This window comes from Glandiceps talaboti, chromosome 5 (assembly GCF_964340395.1).
Source record: "Glandiceps talaboti chromosome 5, keGlaTala1.1, whole genome shotgun sequence".
NCBI lineage: Eukaryota > Metazoa > Hemichordata > Enteropneusta > Spengelidae > Glandiceps > Glandiceps talaboti.
The window spans coordinates 19,832,989-19,849,642 of NC_135553.1; the positions used below are offsets into that span (position 1 = coordinate 19,832,989).

At 37.9% G+C, this 16,654-nt stretch overlaps 1 protein-coding gene across 1 annotated transcript in view; it reads right to left on the reverse strand.

Moving 5' to 3' along the window:
* The window catches only part of LOC144435463 (sushi, von Willebrand factor type A, EGF and pentraxin domain-containing protein 1-like), an 86,358-nt gene that overhangs the window by 706 nt on the left and 68,998 nt on the right, over nucleotides 1-16,654 (reverse strand). The window contains exons 6-7 of the mRNA XM_078124057.1: nucleotides 3,294-3,698; nucleotides 1,249-1,590 (exon numbers count right to left, since the gene is read on the reverse strand). Coding sequence (XP_077980183.1) covers nucleotides 1,249-1,590; nucleotides 3,294-3,698 — 747 coding nt within the window. The remainder of the gene's footprint in view (nucleotides 1-1,248; nucleotides 1,591-3,293; nucleotides 3,699-16,654) is intronic.

Sequence of the window (16,654 nt, forward strand, 5' to 3'; positions counted from 1 at the left end):
TGAAGAGTTGTGCTTTCAATTGAACTATTAATATTGTAAATGAATTTGCTGACATACTCTAATAATTAATTTTTCACAAAAGCCACAATTAAAAATGACTGGTTTAATATTGGATTATCCCTTCATAAGTCCATATTTATAATTACTTAAATATGATAAGAGGGGAGGGACTATAATAAAGCACACTTTGTACATGTTTGGTACGGTTGGTTTGGTTTCACCATGGAAGTGTTATACTTCCATGGTTTCACTATATACTAGATTTGTAAAAAGTGACCCATCCTTAAATCCCCCTTTTGCAATTGCTGAAGGCTCCTTTAGTTTGATTTAGAAAATAAAGTGTTTTATTGTATTTATCAGTATAAATTTAACAAATTGATAAACTAAAAAAATATTTTGAAAATTGGCAAATATACAAAAGGATAACAAGATAACGATATTTTTATATGGATAAAGGTGTGTGTTGTTTTGAGGTAACAAATGGAATTTCATTTGGATTTTATAACAGAAAGTCATCAATCAAAAGTGAAATAAGACAAACATTTTGCGGGGATGTAATACTTAATAACATCCCTGATTTACGAGTTAAAGCAGAAATCGATTATTCTCTTTATCAATGTTTCTAGGCTATACCGAAAAAATTGTCATTTTTTTAAATTTCTAAGTTTCATGAAGTCACATACTTATTATGTGTATTGCAAATGTAAATACACGGGGTCAATAGTCTACCACGTGATACGATCTAACTAATAGTAATGCCAGGAGAAATATGTTGTTCAAGGTAGGATGTAAATATGTACACCTGTGTAGAAGATAATTATACCAAGACTTGAGATATAATTAGTATGAGAGTTCTGCATTACGGTTATTCTTTTACTGGTGTATCCTTAGACAGACAGCGATCCTAAATGCACTTACCTTCATGACAGTCTGCCATTTGCATTGTCTTGTCTAGGGGTGCCCATATAAAGGATTTCAAACAAATGAAATTGCAATTGGTGCACGTATCAATGACCGCATTTCAGTGACCTCTTAGGGCACCCCTAGACACAGAATTCCAGAAGGGAAAGAATGGAGGGGGAGGAGTGGGAGATGTAGGGATGTGAGAATTAAGAATTAAGAGATTGGTGTGTTGATGATACTTGTAAGGGAGTAGCCAAAACAATTCTCGCATCCCAACCTTATAACAATAGGCAACATTCTTGAGCGGAGCGATAAGGCTATAAATACTGCATGATTGATACCTACATGCTCCTTTAATACAAGTTGGCAGTGTTCCAGTCCATTCACCATTGGTGCAGGTTCTGGTAGTGTTACCACCAGTAGGATTATAACCATCGTCACAATTGATGGTCACTTCTGTTCCCTCAGCAACAGCATCAGTAGACAACGCCCCATTGTGTGGTGGTGTGAATGGATCACATGGTGCACTGCAGGTTGGTTCATCACTCCATGTTCCGGCATTGCAGGTCACTTCACTCATACCATTCAGTTCCAAACCCTCATTACAAGTGACAATAACGACAGAGCCATCCCCCACGGCTGTATTTGACACATTTCCACCTTCTATTGTTAGTTCAGGACAAAATGCTGCGTAGACAATAACATAAACAGAGCGACACTACAACGAATGACAACCCGAATGACAGAAAACGAATTGCAGCATTTATAGTATGTAAACAGTGGAATGACACCCTTTTCTACATTCAATTCGTTGAATGACATCCTGCGCTATATATATATTAGCGACTGTCATTCCACTTGTTCAGAGGATGCCATTCAACTAACTGAATGTTGAGATACTGGAAATGCTGTCATTCCAGTTACAAAGCATTGGAAATGCTGTCATTCCACTTATGCTATAGAGTAGCGACTGTCATTACACATGTTTAACAGTTCAGAGGATGTCATTTAACTAACTGAATGTAGAAAAGGGTGTCATTCCACAGTTTACATACTGTAAATGCTGTCATTCAACTTTCAAAGCATTTCAATGGCTGCCATTCCACTTATACAGCGTCGGCTGTCATTCCACTTATTTAAGAGTGCAGAGGGTGTCATTCATCTAGCTGAATGTAGAAAAGGCCTGGTGTGTCATTCCTCTTTTTACTTTAAATGCTGTCGTTCCACTTTCAAAGCATTCGAATGGCTGGCAATGTGTCATTCCACTTATGCTATACAGTGTCGACTGACATTCCATTTATTTAAGAGTGCAGGGCTTGTAATTCAACTATCATTCGTTTTCTGTCATTTGAGTTGTCATGATCATTTGTTTTAAAGTCACTCACTTAAACACATGTTGTATTTTTACATTATACATTTTTCCATGCACTTGTTACAACAAGTTTGACTAAATATTAGTTATCAACCCTGTCTATAAATATTCATAATTTCCTTAGTGGGGTAATATTAACAAAATAAATAACATTTGCAATCATCCATAATCCCTGTGTAAGCCTAATGATCGGTAACCTGTAAAACCAGCTTCACTATGACTACCTTAATAATTATCTATGAGTTAGTTTGTACTGAGCGCCAACACTGGTAAAAGCCCTTCCTCGTCCCAACTCACCATGTAATAGGAAGGTACCGAGAAGGGTGGAATTCAGTGTGGAATGTAGGGAGTTTAAGACAAGCCCAAACCGCCATAACAATTAAACATGAAGTAAAAATTACTAGGTTGCTAAGAAACAACAAATCGATGCACTTTTCACGTACATGTATACTGTTCTTTCAGTGTTACACTGTTATATTTTGGATGTTAGCAGATGTCAATATTTATTTAATGAATTATTCATGACTTTATTAAATATGCACTTAGGCGTCATAAATATTCAATGTTTATCTAATCCATATTCATGTCAATTAACTCCCATGATGCAAATTGTTACACTGAAACAATGAACAGCCATTACAGATTGGAAGAACAGTTTTATATTGTCTTTTTAAGTTGATGTCAGTTTACACATCCACTATTTCTCGTTAGACTTCACAGTTTATTATCTTTTTCCGAATACATAAAAACAGTTTAGGGTCGGCACTGAAAAAATAAGTGGCAATCATCTATTCAAACAACACCAAAAGTCCGTCATAATGGCATAATATACAGGCACCATGTTATCATTACACTAAACTATAGTTAAGTTTAGAAGTTACATAAGTAATTTCAATGGCGTAAAATATATATAAACTCATCATGCATGTTACTCTGCTGTTGATAAAGCTGTAATGGATGTGTTATGTTATGACATACATACATACATACATACATACATACATACATACATACATACCTGGACAGTTGAATACTTTTTCATTGTTCCTCAAACCAATACAGGTTCGGTCGTTATCATCATTAATGTCACTGGGAAATGTTCCAGTAAAACATATGAATTTAATTGCCGCACAGTTATCAGTTTCTGCAGGCAGTGTAACTGTGAAACCAGTTAGCAATCTAACATCATTAGCTTCGGCTAACAAAGTGAATATACCATTTGGAAATGTAGCAGCTACGGACGTCCCCGTCAGTGACGACATATCAGAGTAGTACGCTGCCATCAAGGTCGAGCTTTCAGCGTAATTTGTCCCACTGGTCTCACAAACCGTTACATCAAAGGTCAGCTCAAGTTGAGCCATACATGAATCAGCACTCAATGTTGGAGGATCAGTTATAGTTACAATACCAAGCCCACCATCAACTGTGAATATTTTTTTAAAGAAAGATATTGGTATTACATGTTTGTAATACATAAAATCATAAAAGAGCATCTCAAAAGCTCGAGAAAGACGCATGTTATTGGTAAAAAAAAATTTCATATTATAAACCCTTGAAATTACAACAAAAAACCTATAATCCTTAAAATCAAAACATTTGTAAGTGCACGTGGTTATTATACGTTTGTGTAACGAAGTCGACTTCAACTCTTCTGTAGATTCTCACCAGAATGTTACTTGGATCTTACTATCGTCAACACTCTCGACACAGCACAACTATACATAGACACTTGCACAGAACTTCTCAGAGAAGGAGATGTAGCTTTATTGAGCTCTCTTAGCTCCCAAACCAATTTTAAATAAATCTGCTAAAACTTACAGATCACAAGTCAATTATATCCTACCCCATTTCCCATAAATCATCTGTGCTCCAGCCCGCTACACGTCATTGGATATAAACAGTCACATGAATCTACATTGAATCATAATTGGCCAAAGATATGGGATTATGCAAATCCACTATCAGATTAATGCCCTGGTTGGCTTGGGCCAAGTGTAAAGGGATTTATATGTTTCCACACCTGTATGCATTTACTAAACAATAGACTAAATTAATGCCCTGTTTGGCTTGGACCAAGTGTAAAGGGATTTATATGTTTCCACACATGTACCCATTTATTATGTTGTCTTTGGTTCTCAGTTCACTGTTTATATCTGGCTACTTATAGATTCTTTTAGATAATAGAATTACACCCCTTTCATGTACGGTCTATGGTTCAATGTTTTCATTTCATTAACTGAAGTTTTACCTTGATTATAAAAACTAACCCACTACTCTATGACAGTTTGCTATGTCAATTGTTCGAAATGGTTTACCACAGAATTGCTTTCGAGAGTAAACATGTTGTTTCAAGCCTCTGAAGTAGATTTGTGTTTTATAGATGTATATATTCTGTTTGGGACTACTACAAGACAAAATTAAGACGCATGGTCACTATCACGTTGTTGTGGATCTGTCAAGGCTTTTCCAGTCATTCCACACTCTACTATTAGGGAGCCATCATTATTTACGACCTTCACTCCCAAGTTTTTGAATAAACCACACCCCCTACATCTCCCCAGGTCGTAAATAATGACGGGCTTTTTCAAGAAGTTCCATTTCAATTAAAATGTTAGCATATTTTCTAAGAAACAGCTTGGTTTCATCTATTTTTGACTAGCTAAATGATGGCCTATAGGATGGTTCTCTAGGGCCTACAAGGTTGTCCTGTTGGATGCCAATAGGATTGTCATCTGGGACCTACAGGGCTGTCCTATTGGACACTAACACTAGTAGAAAAAATAGTACAGATTACGACATTTTCCGTACTATAGTTCAGATTGAGTTCAATTCTGTACTTTTATGCTGATGAGGTGGACGTTTCTGTACTTTCCCATTAGCGCCTGTCTAATCGGATTATACTCGATCTGAAAAATAGTTCAGATTGCGAGTCGGAAGTGATTTGAATACATTTGCATTTAGTTCAGAATATATTCATGAGTTCACCCCGATAACCGGGCAGTAAACAAATGAATATTCAAATCTACCGTGCTTGCAATCAATACGTACATAAACGCTATACGTGTAGCTAGTGTATTCGATACATATGTATGTATATAAGCAGGCTTATGATATGAACTACATGGTTAGGATGTACGTAGATTGTAATATCACAGGGCTCATTTTGAAATAAATGTTCGTAGTACGCCTTTTCATTATGCACTACATTCCGCCACCACTAAACGTGTTTCACATTTCTACGCGTTTGATGCATAGTAATACAGATTTAGATGACATGACAATCGTTTCCAATAATAGTTTAAAATTGGGCCACAAATATTGCTAGTGTATGGAGCTTCTTAACAAACCTGGCCGGCCAATAGCGTCAACAAACTCACAGTAGAGACGTGCTGACAGATTTGAGTCTGTGGACATTATTTCTAGCTAAGTAAAATTGAGTGACTATTGGGCATATTATATGGCATCCATGTCGTCCATGTCGTCTATAGTTTCTGACGGACCGTGTTATGTACAACGTAACGCTGAACGAAATACGGTCCATCAGGAATTAACTAGACTAACCTCTATGGGAATAGTATTCTTGTCCATGTGTCGTTTATAGAACAATTAAGTGTTATGGTGTGATCTTCACAGTAATAAACAAGCCTTTAGAAGAACAACAGGTATTCACGCCTCAAATATCTTGAGCATCATCCAAATTACGATCATGAGCACCAAAGTAAAGGAAATACTTAATGACGTTCGGCATGCAGAAACCCCCCCCCCCCCGGGCCCGTACCTATGGGTACATGCCCGGCATCCATGTAACTGTTATATCACTCTACGTGACGATTCTGAGGGCCCTCATCTCTTATTCTCTTGTTTTATTTCAATGTGGTATACTCATAACTCCTGTTTTTATAGTATAACTGTACAATTGGCTTCGATCAGTGCATTCCAGATTTTCATGAGTCATGAGTGCACATTGCACAGATATCTGCAGAATACTTAAAAGGATTATGGGTAATGTATGCATATGCGGGAAAAACAAACTGCTGTAAGGAGCATAGTCTCGCTGCCAGACTCGAGACTATCGTCCCTAATCTGTTTACCGAGCGGCGCAGCCGCGAGAAGAGAGGCGGACTGGTCCCTCTCTTCTCGCGGCTGCGCCGCTCGGTAAACAGATTAGGGACGATAGTCTCGAGTCTGGCAGCGAGACTATAAGGAGCACTGACTTTGCCCTCATATCTTCATCCCATTTTGCACTGAAGAAGTTTCACATGGCTCTCATATTTCATATATACTCTTTCTAAATATATGGTGATGCAACATGAGTAGAAATAACTGGGGTTAACTAAGTTTGGTAGTCAATATAGCAGGTTTACCATCAAACTGACGCAAAATTTGTTTCAAATTTGTCTAGTAAAAACCGTTGGCCCAGTTGTCGATTAGGCTTACAAGTTACACAAAGCATGATAAGACACTGTGAATGGTGCAAATAAACAACGTGCGAAATGCCAAATACCAAATGCAAACAATACAAGCGAACAAAAGGGCCTGTATGCACTCTAATAGCCCGATATTTTGCCTAAAACCAGGCTCACATGTGCGAACGGTGTGTTTTTGACGTACCTAGTAGGCAGTGATGTAGATAATAGCCGGTTACCGGTCACAACGCCCAGCTATAACTTATAAGTATAACAGTTGTGGGACCGGCTTAGGAAAGTACTCAAACCTGACGATCATTGAACAAATTCTAAGGTTGGAAAATTAAATATGAGTTGCCCGGGAGTTCTAATAGCAAGTAAAATACCCAAAGTGTAAACAAAAAGATAAATTAATTCATAATTATTTGGAAAACATTAGACGATTACGCAGTAAAACAAGACTGGCCACGCTATCGCTAGCGAAAGCCTTCGAACTAGTTTCATAACGACCGGACGTTGAAGGAAGCGCGAAGCGAAATGTGAGGTCAATGTGACGTCTCATGATGATGTATGATGCATCAACATGACGTTTACGTAGAGTTGCACTAAATGTTTTCTAAACTTCAGTGGAAAGAATTTTTGTCGATCAGACACTGACTATGTTTAAATTCTTAAAACATCTGAGAAAACTGAAGAGGGGAAGCAAAATGTGACACTGACAGACAAGCCAGACGTACGGCACATGTACAGAAGGCGAGGCACACCCTCTGATGCAAACTGGACAATTATCGTGCGTGTCACGTATAAGGCATCAGATGTAATACATGTAGCTAACCAATTGTTCTTGTACTGCAGTCTTTCTTGTAACAGGTATTGGAAATTGTCAGAAACCTGATGATTTTATGACTGAATAAGTTTCGATACGGAGACGAGAGAGAGAGAGAGAGAGAGAGAGAGAGAGAGAGAGAGAGAGAGAGAGAGAGAGAGAGAGAGAGAGAGAGAGAGAGAGAGAGAGAGAGAGAGAGAGAGAGAGAGAGGAGACCAAACTAGAGTCGGTACTCACCCCACCACGACATATGCATTTTTGTGATTTTGAAACGATAAAGAATGTTAATATGAATATTGGGACGATTGGAAATCGGACGATTTGAATCGTAATCGAATATCTCAGACCATCCACAATATATGTCGTGTTGACTTAGGCGATCCCAGAAACCATTCTTAGTTTACCCCTTTCACATATATTATCAACCATGCTAATGTTTTGAAACAAATCTCGATTAACAGGTAATTTAGCGCTTGAAAGATGGCGACGTCCATACCCCCCCCCCCCGGCTGCACATATTTTAATATGCAATTATACATTACCCCCTCCCCATACACGTCAGAGAAGTACAGTATGGTACACTATATGACACACTGTAAGCTAACAGTGGAAATCAACTTCAGTGTCCATACATATCAGACATAGAGATTTCTTTACAAATGGATGTGGGCTCATTGGGCTGTAACCTGTACTTGGAAAAACTTAACCAGCAGAGTTTTCTTTTTGAATCCTATGTCTTGACAGAAACGGCACCCCCCTTCGATAACTAGTGGGGAGGGTGTGTCCCCCCTCCCACAGTAGGCAATTGTTTGAAAAATAAGGACATGTAGGAGGCCATTTAGCGGCATAATATTTCAAACCATACACATTATTGGAAGCCATAAAGTACTTGAAAATTGTCTTCAATACCCAAATTGTACTCTCATTAAATTATTTTACAACTGTATTATACATACGCTTTAACTAATACATAGATATTTTGGCAGACACACACATTCGTTTGGCCATTGGCTGCCTAATAATTAAATGTGTGGTAGGTAAATGAAGTGAACAATTTTGCAAAGTACAAGGTAAACGATTGCTCCTGTGGTTTGAATGTTCAACAAAGTCTCCACACAGAGAGATAGAGCAAGAGAGAAGGAGACATACGGCGACGAGAGAGAGAGAGAGAGAGAGAGAGAGAGAGAGAGAGAGAGAGAGAGAGAGAGAGAGAGAGAGGGGCATACACTTATACAAATGTAAATTTACTTGGTAAACAACTGCTCCTGAGGTTTAATTTTGGTTCAAATCATGAGCAGAATATTCGGGGGCCCTTTCAGACCATCACAATTGTCATGCCCCCTCCCTTTGAACCTCAATTTTTGTTCATGCCCCCCACCCCGTAAATTCTGACTCCAGCATAATTTCAAGTTTATTCCGAGCTCGGTATTACAGGCATTCGACTAGAGTCTTTATACCTCAAAGATATACAACAGTCCATTTCTGTACAAGGCATATCAGAAACCAAACATTTGCAGTGTGGAGTGTCACAAAACCCTGTGCTTGGTCCACTCTTACACGCGTATGCTGTCTATACACACCACCACTTGGAAAGCTAATCCGACATCAAAATCTCAATATGCAACAACATGCAGACGACAACCAGATTTACCAATATATTTCCCCAATCACATACGTCAACTACAGTAACTAAGATGGAAACTGTTGCACATGATATTAAACGACCCAAAATAAGCTAGTTTAATGATGGCAAAACCGAGGTCCTCCTTATCACGTCTCAGTTCAACAGGCTTCCTCGTCTCATGAACCACATCAACATGGGATCGTCTTCTGTGCAGTTAGTGGATTCAGCATGTACCATTTGTGTAACAATTGATGACCGTTATAACCTCAAGAAGCACATCTCGTTGACATGTAGATCAGTTCTTTTTCACCCCCGAACAATAGGTCGCATCATTGACAGTGGAGGGGGCCCCTCCACTGTCTATGGTCGCATACGCCAGTATCTTACAAACGGAGTTTGTCAGAACCTTGGTCATGCACTTATATCATCGAAACCTGACTACTGAATGGCCCTTCTGTATGGGCTGCCAGCTAAAAACATTGTCCCTCTTCAACATGCCCAAAATACAGCAGCTAGGATTGTGTCAGGTACAAAGAAAACAGATCACGTCACATCGGTTCTTTCAATAACACAGTTTAGTTAGAAATCACACTGGCGTCAAGTGCAGTTACATAATATACCAGTAGGTAGGGCCTACATGTACATGTAGTCTCAGGTCACTACATTGTGGTCTGAGATGTAGTTTACACCACTATGACCTAAGAACTTGAACCAGGGCTGAGGAGAAGTGGTCTGAGGTTAAAGTTTTGCAGCTCTCGTTCAGCAATCTCAAAACATTTCAGCCTACTTCCCGTAATGAACACTTGTCAAGCATTTTTGTAGCTCCCATACTCAAAGACTACATATATGTTTATATACGACTCAAAATATAACACTGAAATTTACTTTGAACACGTTCAGTTTCAGTAGACCTATTAAAACCCAAAATCTCCACCGTATAATTTAATATCGGTAATAGTTTACAGTCAAAACATTTAAATTTAGTTTTGACTAGGAGGTCCCCAAGTTTTGCAAGTTGACTCATGACCGCAATCATTGCTTTACTCGCTTGAGCTGCAAGCGCTAAATACCATAGACCACTGCTTGACATAATCACGCCTAGATATTCATAAAAAGCGAACAACGTCGAGTTTATGACCACCAATAACCACTTTTCAATTTTCTTAAGAATTTCATCTCTTAGTAAATACAATAATTTTAGTTTTGACATACATGTAATTTACTTTCAAAAGACAATGTTAGAAACCCCTACCCCATTGATTCCTGTGGGAACATGCCTTTCGTGAAGAAAAAATGGTTACATAACATGTCTACAAGAATTGTTGGAGAATGTCTATGTAGAATGCCACACTGATCCCATATCCACACCTTGAGTTTTATTTTTATTGTTCTTCAATGATCTCCTTCAAAGTAATAGTCTGGATGCCAATATGGTTTCTAACTAAACCACGTCTAGCCAAAAGCCCCTCAAATAGCACAAAAAGTTGTTCACCCAATCAGTGAAACCTAAATGTTTTGGTGATGTAAACAGTATATAAGTAGCATCATGAGCTGACAAATATACCACATTTGAACATTACTGTCCCAATAAACACTAACTTTATGAGGGACTGTGTTATTGGTTAGAGTTTTGTGATTTATTAACAAAGACATGATGTTAATGACTGTGTGGGTGGCTGTAAATGAATTTTAAATTGCATCTCATGCATTTCAAGACTTCTAGAGTAACGACTCTGACTATACTGTGAGTGGAGGTATAAATGGTAATGATACAGTATAGGAACTAGACTATCAAAGTAATTACCTTGTCCAAAAGACTACAGTCGGATATTAATCTCACCATTAATGCCTGAATTTATGTCTATCAAGGTGGATCTGATAAGATCATGGAAATCGAGAAACTTTCATCACTTTGGACTTGAGCATTGAATACATTTGTGAAGTACTCAGACCATGATTCATGTTTTTTTTTAGAGATTAATTCCACTAGATCGTCCACTAAATCGTCCACGAAAACAAATACATTCTATCATTCCACCATGTCACTCAACAACGCGCATCACATCCGGGTACCAGTTCTTCTGTGAGTTCGAATTCTATCACTTGAATTTCCGTTATTTAGTCGTCTGAAGATCGTAACGGCCTCCGTACCATAACTTGTGTACTTTGTGTAAATACAGCTCTACTTCTCAGTATTGAGCACTTTTCCTTCAGTTTATGACTTACCTCTTTTATATATATATATATATATATATATATATATATATATATATATATATATATATATATATATATATATATATATATTACCATTGCTCGGTTGACGGCAACGCGGTCAAAGATATCGGGTTCTTTGCACAATACACGTGTATATAGAAATGATGTCCCTTAAATTTCCCCTCTTTTCATTCTTGCTCTTTTCAACTACAATATAGATTTTGATAATTTCCATAGGTCTCACGAGATATACTCTTCAAGGAAAAACAAGTTCGTGTCGGGGTTTGACACGAGAATAGTCTGTGCTTGGAGTAATTATACTGTCAGTATAATTTCTCAAAGGTATGTGTTATCGTGGAAGTTTAAACATTATTTATACTTTAATGGTGTTATAGATTTTGACCCAAGCTATGCATGCCACGGTCACAAGCTATATTGCGTCAGATCGATTTGCCAAACAAGTTTGCCAGGATTAACGCATCCCATCAAACCATGGACCCTCCACAAAGGTGGAGTGTCTATGGTCAAACAAATGACAGGTCGCAGAAACTATGGTCATGGAAGTATGAACGTCGTTTATACTTGTACGCCGTGACATACAATGAGCGCAGTGCCATGATTGACCGGATTATTCAGTGTCGACAATCCCAGTTAATATAATCCCAAAGGCAAACTTGTTTTATTTACCACCTTGCCAAGCAACACAGGGTGGTGGCGAGGCGAAGTTGTAATGTACTGTCGCTTTGATATTAACGATTTTGGAAAGGAAATAGATAACATCGGGTTAGATCTTGAGAGTAAATAAGAAGAAAAGAAGAGTTAATTTGAAATCAGTGATAAACGAGTTGTCTATTTTTAAGAAACTAAATATAAGGAAAGCTATGGGTCCTGATAACATATGTGGTAGGTTACTGAATGTCTATGCATCGCAGTTAGCTAGTGTTTCCAGTAGATTGTTCAATTGGTCGTACAATGATCATACGATATCAACCATTTGGAAAACATCTACCATCTGTCCGGTCCCTAAAAACTTCCAAGGCATCGTCCTGTAGCACTGACTTCCATTGTGATGAAATGCTTCGAGCGTATTTTACTTTGTCAAAACCCACAAAAACATTCACACCTTGACCAATACCAATTTACATATTAAAGTAACAGAGGTACTGATAATGCAACTCTCACATTACTTCACGATGCGTATACACATCTTGAAAAACCAAGTTCATTTGTAAGACTATTGGTTATTGATTTTTCATCAGTCGTTAACAGAAGTCAACCAAACATGATGGCTCATAAACTTAGTTATTTAAACGTTAACCCCAAACTCATCCTCTGGATAATGGATTTTCTTGTCAACCTTTCCCAGTTTGTTCGCTACCAAAAATTAAGTTCAGCCTTCCATTCAACATTTAGGGGTGCCTCACAGAGCACGATACTCTCACACAGACTATTTACACTTTACACAAATGACTGCTCATCAGGTACCGATACAAATCCACTTATCAAATATTCTGATAACTCTGCATTAGGTGACCTGTCAAATTCTGACCGTACTTATTTCGATGAAGTTGATAGGTTTGTTACTTGGTGTAAAGAAAACTACTTGGACGAAAGGTCGACTTTAGGAAGAACCCTAAAGTAGTGCCCGACCTTTTTATTGACAATGTTAAAGTTGAACAGGTGACTAAATATATATATATATATATATATATATATATATATATATATATATATATATAGGAACAGTCTTGGATAATAAATCAAATGTTAAGGCCAACACAGATTTCATTAACAAGAAATGTCAATCTAGAGTTTACTGTCTACAACAATTGAGGGGCCTAAAATTTTGTAAATGCCAAGGTATTACAGACATTCTATCGGAGTTTTGAGTCGGTTTAACATTTTCTTTTTTGTGCTGGTTTGGTAGTCTAGGGACTAGCTACAAGAGTGTCTTGAACAAAATTGTAAATGTGTTTAGTAAAGTATTGAGTGAAAAGTAGACTAATTTGAATGAAATGTTTACATCTCGTGTACAAAACAAAGCTGGGAAAATGGTAAATGACAAAGGCCACATTATGTCCCAACACTTTGAACTCCTGCCATCAGGGAGACGATTTCGTGTCCCTAAATTCAGAACAGTCAGAACCAAATCAAGTTTTGTGCCCACTTCAACTAAATTTTAAACCAAACTAAATAATTATATTTCAAAGACATCTGCTCTGCATTCCAGATTGGAAGAACCGCGTTTTTTTTATTGTCTTTTTTAAGTTGATGACCATTTCTGGCAAGACTTCACTCACAATTTTCTCGATTTTACTGATTTTTCTTCTTTATTAAAAAGGTTTAGGGTCGGCACCGGATTTCTAGAATGGAAGCGTTTGGGGAGTTATGTGTGATTTATTTGTTGAGAAAGGTTCAAAGACAATAAATATCGCCGGAAGGTGGCACTTGCCGTTCCAGTGAGGAACGACTAGTGCCACCACGGTAGTACTCGACAATTCGATGGACCACGGCCAAGTCCGCCATTCACAATTTTCAAATCACTTGAAATAAAGCAATCTGGCAAAACTCGCCCATGTGCATTTACAATCTTGTCGCAACTAATTCTAGTAGGTAAAACCATAGACCCTCCACCCTGTCTATGGTAAAACCTAGTCGCATTCATAACTTTCATCGAGGGTAAGGTAATTTTAGTCATCAACTTCTATAAAGTCCAAAATGAAACGATAAAACATGTACATTTTGGAAATTATCCCATGTATAATGCCAGATTATAAAGTGACAAAGAGTGGTTCACTGATGATCTGAGTGGATAGCTTAACCTCTTGACGATTTATAAACAATGGGAAATAGGCAGCTATCTCGATGTTCATTTTAACCTATTTTCCCAGAGAATATTTTCAGAACTGGTATCCAAATTACCAAGATCACGTTTTTCATATTTACTGATATGCCGCTTTAGTTATGGCCGGTTTTGTGAGATGTTTTGCGTGCACAATGTAAACCACAGACAAGGCATGTAAACTTCTACTTGCAAACCCGTCTATTTCAGGCTTGGCCTCTTACCACTCTTGGAGGAATTGTACTGACTCCTCCAAGACCACGTCTGACACAGTGGCCTGAAACCCATAGTCTATCGCGAGTATATTGTCTACCCTTCAAGAGAAACACATTCTCTGCCAGTCACCCTTTTAAAAATACGCTTGTTAAACGTCTGCTCCTGGAGTTAAATTTGGTTCAACTCATGAGCAAAATATTTGTACGTGACTCCGGGCCCCTTTCAGACAATCCGAATTTTCACGCACGTCCCAATTCGTTTTTTTCCCGTGACAACAATTTTTCTCCTGAGCCTCCCCCTACCCTAATCTAGTTCCTGACGACCGTATTCCAATTTTACACTACATCTTTACATATTACGTATAGTCAATGTCATTACTCTCGTTGCCGATGTGTTGGCAATTATATATATATATATAATATCCATAATCACAACATATTTCCTGCTCAAAGAAGAACTGTTTCAGCTTATTCCATTTCGATATAAACAGAGTCCAGGGATAAAATACCCATGTACTACTCCTTATATTACTGGCTAGGTAATGTCAACCGTAAAATAATCCAAGCACCAGCGTCCCTAAAATCCGTGAAACAGTGTCGATATTACAGTATTTTGCTGACACTTATTACTTTCTGTAACTGGTCTATATTTGTGATTTCATGGTAAATATGCTTGGATTTTATGGCCTAACAAACCAGACATTACGTAGATTTGAATATTGAATCAAGAAAATCAAAAACAAAAACAAGGCCATGGCCATGGCCGGTCAGGTACTGATATTAGTACTTTAGACATCAGTGGGGGTCACACTTGGTCATTGAAACTATATTGACCGACCAAAATTCTAAACATCACGGATAAATAATTTCATATCGAAATGTATGTACGGAGATTCAGGTTTTTAGACCACGTGGCTTGACATGACATCATCAGCTAAATTTGCAATACGAAAGTAACGTAAAACATGGATGTATCTAGTAGGGAGCAAAGTCCGCATGTCTGTATGGATGTTTGAAGATTTACTATCGGTATATGGGAGGCATAGAGGGAAATATTTGAATAGCGTTATTTAACGTTACATAATTCATAACTGACTACTAAACTACCGTCAAGAGGATTGTTTTTGCTTCCATTTATCTGTATTAATTTTTTTTAAAGGCAGTGATGGTGACTGCCAATGCCGATAGTGAAAATATGGCCCGCACATTCTGAAGATTTTTGTATCATACAAGTTCAATGTTGTAGCTGAGAATGTGATTTATATTTATAACTCAGTAGAATGGGTACCGGTACTGATGCGAGGGATGTGAACCAACCTTTGTGTTGCGTGCTTTTTAATATCACCGTGTGTGTGTGTGTGTGTGTGTGTGTGTGTTGTTTGTTTGTTTGTTTGTTTGTAATGTAGATTCGTCGTTGATATACTGCTACTAGATCAGACCGTGGGTTATACTTCCATGATCAGAACATGACCAGACACAACTCTCCACGGCACCATTTTGGTTTTGCAACTTTGATTACTTTGTTTTGAATAGCTTTTGTCAAGTTCTTGACTTTCCTGATATGACAATAAAGCAAGGGCGGTGAAATATTATTATAGTAGTCCTTCAAAAAACAAGACAATTTTGAAACTTTTAGTAGAAAATGTTAGTGAAGACACAGTTTACCCGCATAAATTAACTAACAAAAGACAAAAGAAATGTACACATGGTTCATTTTCTAGGTGTCGACCTCGTGAATATGCACCAAGATTTAGAACCGAGTCAGCTTTAAATGCGTTCACACCTCCAAATCTGGTCTGGACAATATTGTCTGGGCTTAGTCACCCTTTTATGCGGACTACAGAGCGGCCCTGGTGCGGACTATTTCTGCCACCTATTAATGCCTGAAAGTCAAGTGGCATATGCTGAGGTTGTGTACAACCAGCAACCCATAACATTTTAGCAATCTACAGTTCTACCTCAGTATGGCTATTAGCCATGCTAGGTAGTTACTATAATCATGGAAGTATAACCATTATACTTCCATGCTATAATGATTAATATAATGGTTGTCTTGGTAAAAGTTGTCGACCCCCCCCCCAAAAAAAAAAAGAAAAAAAAGAAAAAAAGAAAAAAAAAAGATCAACAAAACATTCTATGATATTGAAAGCGCTCCTGGCATGTAATTCCATAGAACAGTTTCCTGTAGGGAATGGCAGCGATTTCATTCAAACTCAAAGACAGAGATGTTGCTAACCAACGTGAACAGC